This window comes from Agrilus planipennis, unplaced genomic scaffold (genome assembly GCF_000699045.2).
Source record: "Agrilus planipennis isolate EAB-ADULT unplaced genomic scaffold, Apla_2.0 scaffold66, whole genome shotgun sequence".
NCBI lineage: Eukaryota > Metazoa > Arthropoda > Insecta > Coleoptera > Buprestidae > Agrilus > Agrilus planipennis.
The window spans coordinates 1,085,773-1,093,461 of NW_020438868.1; the positions used below are offsets into that span (position 1 = coordinate 1,085,773).

At 36.2% G+C, this 7,689-nt stretch overlaps 2 protein-coding genes across 3 annotated transcripts in view; one reads left to right on the forward strand and one right to left on the reverse strand.

Moving 5' to 3' along the window:
- LOC108734684 (muscarinic acetylcholine receptor gar-2) overlaps positions 1 to 7,689 on the forward strand; it is a 155,827-nt gene that overhangs the window by 56,560 nt on the left and 91,578 nt on the right. The gene's annotated exons all lie outside the window — the stretch shown is intronic.
- Positions 1 to 7,689, reverse strand: part of LOC108734681 (membrane alanyl aminopeptidase-like) — a 44,047-nt gene that overhangs the window by 27,820 nt on the left and 8,538 nt on the right. Inside the window, exons 2-14 of the mRNA XM_025976298.1 lie at positions 4,836 to 5,293; positions 4,387 to 4,539; positions 4,012 to 4,323; positions 3,760 to 3,943; positions 3,336 to 3,492; positions 3,199 to 3,280; positions 2,966 to 3,134; positions 2,709 to 2,901; positions 1,787 to 2,067; positions 1,234 to 1,418; positions 589 to 759; positions 377 to 526; positions 290 to 295 (exon numbers count right to left, since the gene is read on the reverse strand). Of these exons, the coding sequence (XP_025832083.1) occupies positions 290 to 295; positions 377 to 526; positions 589 to 759; positions 1,234 to 1,418; positions 1,787 to 2,067; positions 2,709 to 2,901; positions 2,966 to 3,134; positions 3,199 to 3,280; positions 3,336 to 3,492; positions 3,760 to 3,943; positions 4,012 to 4,323; positions 4,387 to 4,539; positions 4,836 to 5,281 (2,489 nt within the window). The 5' untranslated portion in view covers positions 5,282 to 5,293. The remainder of the gene's footprint in view (positions 1 to 289; positions 296 to 376; positions 527 to 588; positions 760 to 1,233; positions 1,419 to 1,786; positions 2,068 to 2,708; positions 2,902 to 2,965; positions 3,135 to 3,198; positions 3,281 to 3,335; positions 3,493 to 3,759; positions 3,944 to 4,011; positions 4,324 to 4,386; positions 4,540 to 4,835; positions 5,294 to 7,689) is intronic.

A 7,689-nucleotide genomic window follows, 5' to 3' on the forward strand; every position in this document is an offset into this window, starting at 1 on the left:
AGGCATGAAGGTCTAGTCAGAGACATATTAGAGGCAGAAACAGGAGTTAGGAGGGGTAGAGGTAGACCTAGATTAGATTACTGTTCGCAAATAGTTAAGGATGTGGGCTGTTCTAGTTTTAGGGAAATGCGAAGTTTAGCTCAGGATAGGAAAGACTGAAGGTAAGTGTCCAACCAGTCTTAGGACTGACGACCTTATGATGATGATGATGATGATGATTAGCGAACGACACCTACTTCGGTGGTGATTGGACCGGAGTTATATGGATCCTGGATTCATAGATTACTACCGAAAGCTCAGAAAAATGATCACAATTAAATATTACCAATAGTCTCTACATTAAACAAGTATCAGCAATTTCTTAGAATAGACTTACTAATCAATGAACGATTGATAATTATTCTGTACGTAATTTAAGGCGATTTCGATTCCTTCGGGATTGTTTCCATAAACTGATGAAAACACTGAAGTAATATCTTGTCTTCGTATTAAACCAGCTGAAGAGTCTAAAGCGCGGGTCATGTACCTAAAAATAAACGTTTAATTAACAATTGGAATTATATTTGTTATGCTCTGGAAATTACTCACTCATCGAGTAAAGTTTCATTCCTTGAACATCCCAAAGCAGTTATGATCAGACTGATTTCCGTAGCGAGAGTTTCTTGCGTTAGTTTATTCCATAAGAAGTACCAGTCGGAAGAATCATTAGAATATCTCAAAGCTGTACAGTATACAACACTTCTAATGTCCGGGTTGACTCTGTAAAATTGACGACGAAAAAATGGTTAGACTTTCACGATTGGATGAAATTATTTGTCGGACTTGATGACAAGGCCTTTCGAATCATTTTTCCTAGATGTTGTCTGGGTTGAATTCGTTTTCCAAAGAATTGCCAGAAACTTCGTCAGATACTTTTAAGGATTATTGTTTGGTTAAATAGATGAGGATGTTTGCTACAATTGTTAGCGAAACTTTGGAGAAATAACTCCAATCGGGACACTACATTGTAGTAGGAGAATTTCAAGAATTATAAGGAACATGAAGGGTTCTATTTACTCTCGAAATTTGATATTCGGAAACAGTTAAATTGGAAGTTAAAAATTTCTCTATAATCTTTTTCATCCATACCTGTGCCCTTTTCTTTTTCATGATTTTATCCCGATGAGTACCCCTCAATCTTCTTAGTATCTCAAGAAGGTGATACAAGGGTGATGTGGTTTGAGTAATACTTACGCTCTGTTGTTGTTCCTTAAGGATCTGTATAAGTCTTGCGCTCTTTGTATACATTCAGTGTGTCCTAAATTGCAAGCCCACTGCAATGCGAGTTCTTTCTTCTGAACTTCTATATATGATTCTGAAGAGTTTCTTGCGAATGAAACGCTGTTGTAAACGGAATCCATTACTTCCAACAGATGGGCCTTTAAAAATAAAAATGAAAATAATTTTGTTTGCGTAGCATACGTAGGTACTAAGAAAATACAAAAACAATAAAGAACATCAGGTTTATGTTCAACAATTTCTTGATATTAATACCTGAAGTATTTGAAACAATAAGAACGAATTAAGTTTTTGGTCAGGAATTTAAGCAAACTAAGTACTACACGTGAAATAATATTTAGACCTCATCAGCACGCCATTGGTAGTCTGTAAAAATCAGTGACGAGCCGAAGATGCAGTCTGTTGTTTTCTATTGACCCAAAAAGGAACATCACATAATCATGGGATAATCGAAGGTTTATTGTTTTTACACATTTATTATTAAATTTTTTTTAATGATATTACATACCCTAAATAGTGATCCAAGCGTAGCATGCGTTTGGTACCTTCGTCTCAAATATGAAAATGATGTGAATGCAGAGTACCAGGGATAATAGCTGGTATCCTTTGCAAGGAACGAAATAGTATTGAAGGCATCTAAATAAGAAAGCTGCCTGGCTCTTGCTAACGTTAAAACGTCGTCTACTATTTGGGCTCTGTTTAAATCTGGGATGCCGTCGAAATTGTCTTCCTGTAGCCCTCTTGCTAATTGGGACCATAATTCGTCATCGTACGTCACTCGATAATATCCTGCAGACGATTAGTGTCTAATATATTAACCAATTAACGTTACTCCAACATTATTACTACCAATAAACTAAATAGTGAAAAAGATCGTTTAAAATGACCTATGACTTTTTTCAAAAAATGACCTTATTGTTAACTATTATTAGTTTCCTGAACAAAATAAGTTAGTGGTTATGAAAATTTAATAAAAGCACTCTTACTTAGGGATGTGGGATGTTTAAAAGTAACGAGACACTGTTATAATAGTTACCCAAAAAAGCCATTGGTTTGATTCGGATTGCAATAGTGAAAGGTTCCAGTTATAGATTTGTTTGAGTATGTTGGAAAAATAATGTAAAATTTCCTTAACCACAAGTTATTTCATAATAGACAATCTTCAATATATAAATCATAACTGAAGCTACAATTTTTGTAGTAGGAAGATCAAAGATCATATAAAACACTAAATGTGTGATTTTAAGTAGGATTAGAAGGGTGGAAACGCAGGGGATGGAGGTGAAAATTGTGTGGCTGCATTTTAACTGTAACAAGTGGTTTGGTTTGTGTTCTGTCGAAACTGATTACGGCGTGCTGATGGGAGCAAACAAGTTTGAAATTGCGACAGTTTCGACAGATCACTTCCCAAGAACTTAATGTTCAGTTACCAATTTGCTGAAGATTTAGAAGCACCCATCCAGATCCACCGTGAAGGATATTGGGAATTGTTACGTTTTGTCCCGGCCTCAACCAATAAGACGCTGTTGTATTGTCGAAATTCCGTTCGTGGGAGGTGGTATAGGTAAGGGGTACGTACCATTCTCTGTTCGATGATTGCGAAGAATTTAGTAGAAATTGTTGCTAAAAGATTAAAGACCTTAGTTGTCATATGTCACACCAGAAAGTTAGTTGAAAGAAAATCTACCTGCGTGATGACTGCGTCGTTACCAGATAATGATACTTTTACTAGAGGAAAACCTCCTACGTCAGTCCAGCTTCTTAAAATTGTCGACAAGGATAATCCTGAAGGCAACGATTGAGCGTAATTTGACCACGCAGAATACAGTTGATCGGGGATTCCTGTAGAAAATTGGCTAAAATTGTAACAAAAGAAAATGATTATTTATGCTTGACATTTAAGTAAAATGTTTTACTTACCGCGCTGATATATAGTCTATGAGGCCTGACCTCCAGTTGTTATATCCCAGAAAGTACCTTACCATTCTAATGATAGAGCTACCTAGAATTCGTTACAGTTTGACTATATAATAATTTAGAGTAAAACTGTTTGTTACCTTTATTGTAACTGATTGTGCCGAATTTACCGCTGATTTGCCCTGGTGAAGAACAACCCGAGTTAAGTGCTGCAGAAGAAGTTGATGCATCACTTGCAAAAACGGCTTGTAATTGTTCCACAACAAACTGTTTATCTAATTCCATTTCGGTTTCAACCTAATACAAAACAGATCTTTTTTAAAATAAATTATACGCTTCTTTATTCTTTGATTGCGTATTAATAAAATTTTGTAGCTACTTAATGGTTCATGTAGAGTTTATAAAGTAAAGAGGTGGACAATTTTGGTTTCTATACTGAAATGGGATTTAGAAGATGCTTTGTTATTGGATAACTTAATTTGAGTCAACAACAGTTGTAGGAATTTGTCATTGCTTATTTGTATTTTGAATAAAGTTGTAAAGGTATCTCTATAATTAACTCACCCATGCCGTTCCAAAGTATTGAAAATATCTTGCGAATCCTTCATTCAGCCAGGTATATGACCACCAATCACATGTTACCAAATCTCCAAACCACATGTGAGCAATTTCGTGCATAATAACTGATGCGATACTTTTCCTGCTATAAAATGTTGACTCTTGCTGGTCAAACAGCAATCGACTCTCCCTTGGATTTAAATAATAAAAATATAGAGAAATACAACTAGCAATGATAAAAATGGACTTATTAGATACCTATAAGTAATAAGTCCCCAATTTTCCATAGCTCCCGCTGAAAAATCGGGAATGGCAACCTGATCCAGTTTACCAATTCCAGAGTTTAGATATGGGTAGTTTATAAAGTTCCCCATTTCTGTAAGTAGCCTTGGGCCAACATCAAACGCATATTGGAGAGTGTTACTGAGATGGGGTGCAGCATATACCCCATAATTGACCGAAGTGTTGGTTAAACCGGTAAAATCGGATACAACGAATGCGACTAGATACGTGGACATTATCGGAGTTTGTTGGAATGTTGTTTTATTTAGTCCCAAAGTTGGGTCATATCTAATGCAATTTACAAAAGTGATGAGTAAATATGTTGTATCCCTAAGATATCGTTTTTCTTACGTTTCTGAAGAGATGATGGGCGTATTACCGATGGCATGGACATCTTGTGGATGAATAATGGATATATTGAAAGTAGCTTTGAAACTTGGTTCGTCGAAACATGGTAAAGCTCTTCGAGCATAGGTGGGTTGGAACTGAGTTGTTGCAAGCCATCTAAAAACCAGTGAAATTGTTGTGTAAAATATGGTCTGACCTATTGTTGTATAACTAGTATTTGTAAGCGTTTAGGGTGGAAATGCAGCGGCAATAAATCATTTTGTTAGTTGATTTTACCGCTAATCGAAATAGCGATTTATTTCTCGTTCATCTGTAGGTCATGTCATTCTAAACTAACTATACAAGTGATTTGTGCTGAATTCACTTTGAGGGTTACATTTGGTACCAGAAAAAATTTTGCTATTGTCTGGTAACAGAGTTAGATTGTGGCCACGTACGTTCATGTGACATACCTTGTAGTTCTGTTGGTATCTCTATAAGAACTTCTGTAAAATCCGTTCATGTCATCGTGCAATATTCCAGTATAAGTGGCTGAAAGGATGTAGGTTCTTCCAACCGCCAAATCGGTTGATGTTCTAATTGTCAGTTTATCATAAGTTGCATTTTCGCTATAACTGTCTGTCAAATTAGCCTGCGTGGCATCGGCGACATCGTAAAGATGTATATTGCTGTAAGTTAAACTACTAGATTGAACTTCAAACTCTGAAACTGACGCAGAAGTGGACAAAGTAATTTGTACACTTCCTGAAAAGGACGCGCTCGGGCCGAATCCTGGAAAAAGGGTTAATTCGACTTCGTAGTGAGATGGACGGACTGTGGTACTTAATCGGTAGTTGTCTTGGGCAAATGTAGTACAGAATACCAAAAATAGGGTCGCAAAATGGATGATGTTGGCCATGTTGTCGCTCTTCTAGAAATTGTTAAATATCTCCTGAGGATGTTACTGTTTGGCGAAACGTTGTCGCATATTATTATTTTTGTTCGAGCTTCCTAGTCGTTGTCTTTGGAAATTATTTCTTGACAACGGCCAGAAAGCTCGAAAACAAATAATAATTGTACTGAAGACGCCGGTCGTAAAAGCAGAGGTTTATTTAATGTCAAATTTGTTAATTTATATCAAGTAGAGGCCAAGAGGATCAAACAGGGATGTACACTGTTACCGCCATTTTTTAATTTATACATCGAAGACACAAGCAACATCATTAAAGACAGTATAAGTGTAGGGATAGATGTACAGGGGCAAAAGATTAGTATGGTCAGATTTGCAGATGATATAGCAGTATTAGATTCTAGCAAGGAGGAGTTAGAGATAGTTTTAAATAAAATGGAAGCGAAAAAACTGGTATGGAAGGGAAGAAAAAGTAGGGAAAGAGCGATTATAAAGATAGGAGACGAAAGATTTGGAGAAGTGACTGATTTTAGGCATCCAGAAAGTCAGATAAGTCAGGATATCAAGCAGAGGATAACGCAGGGTCTAGTCGCCTTTAACAAAAAGAAAGTCACTTCCACGTTCTCGAAGGATTAATAAGTCAGGATATAAAGCAGAGGATAACGCAGGGTGGAGTCGCCTTTAACAAAAAGAAAGTCACTTCCACGTTCTCGAAGGATTAATAAGTCAGGATATAAAGCAGAGGATAACGCAGGATCTAGTCGCCTTTAACAAAAAGAAAGTTACTTCCACGTTCTCGAAGGGTTAATTTAGAAATTTGGAAAAGATTGCTAAAGGTGTCTTCGGAGCGCGGTGCTGTACGGGTGCGAAACATAGACGGTAGGCGCTGCGAAAAAAAAAGGTTAGAAGCGTTCGAAATGTGGTGTTACATGCGAATGATAAGGATACTATGGGTAGAGAATATTACGAATGAGGAGGTTATACGGACGGTAGGATGGAAATCAATGAAATGTAGGCTAGATCAATAGGAAGGTCAATTTCTCAGACATGAAGGGCTAGTTAGAAACACATTAGAATCGGAAATAGCAGTTAAGAAGGATAAAGGTCAACCTGGATCAGATTACTGTTCACAAATAGTTAAGGATGTGGGATGTTTAGGGAAATGCAAAGATTTTCTCAAGATAGGAAACCCTGATGGTAGATAGAAAATATTACAAATGAGGAAGCATTAGAAAGAGTAGGAGAACAGAGGGTGTCATGCAAGTCAGTAATAAGGATATGAAATGTTTCAGCTTTAGAGAAATACTACAATTAGCTCAGGATAAGAGAAACCAGTCTTAGAACCGACGACCCTATAATGATGATGCAACATGTTGACTGATAGTGTTTTTGACTTTCCCAACCACTTAAAAAAAGAGAAATTTATTAAACATTCCTACATCTAGGATAAAAATGCGAAAAAGGGGAATTGGTGTACATCTTTTAAATATATAATACGTTAAAAATATTCATGAGATGTTGATCAACTTTTATGGAGGTCCATCATATTATTACGCGAAGTATGAAGCGATATGGGTCCTCTGAAAGAGTATGGCGGCAGCAAAGTTTTAAAAATAAACCCTCACCTTAACTGCTTTTTTATATGAAGAACGTGAATACTATGGAAACATAAAATTATATTTATTACACTTACGGCGCATTTGCGGAATTCGCAACTGCTTCGTGTTTCTTCGTTACTACGTATTATTAGTTTCTTATTTTCTTCTAATCTTCAAAATATTGGTATTAGGCCTACGTTCTATATCGCCTGGTCGTAACGTAGAATGTGCTATATTGAATGTTACTTATTGTTGTTTATTTTTCTATTTAATCGGTGTACGAATAGGTAGTTTAAACACATATACAACTATGTGATTCTCTCTTTATCCTTGAAGAAAATTGTCTTTATAGCAGATCGTCTCCAGCTTGCACAAGTATTGACTTTCCCCAATGGGCAAAATGTAGAAGGAGACAAATATTTACAAATCCTACGTAAAATAAATATTTCAAACTGGTACGCGGCGCAGTTTCGAGGAGAATATTGAAGGAGTTTCGACGAAAAAGGGGTTGATGTTTTATTTAATTATGCGTGTATACCTAACCGTTCAAACTTGATTTTGTAAACATAAAAGATAGGTAGGTAATTCATTTACTTAAATCAGAGGGATCGGCTACGTATATGGGTGTCCCAGTTATAATAATTAATATATATACCACGGATTCCTACGGACATTTGTAGCATAAAATGTTATAACACTTTTGACTTTTGAAACAAAATAAAAAATTATAAAATTATAACAGTTTTGATGCCGGCCCTGCACAATCGCAAATTAATTACGATTGCCAGCTGATCGTAGAAAAATTCACCTTCAGTAGGT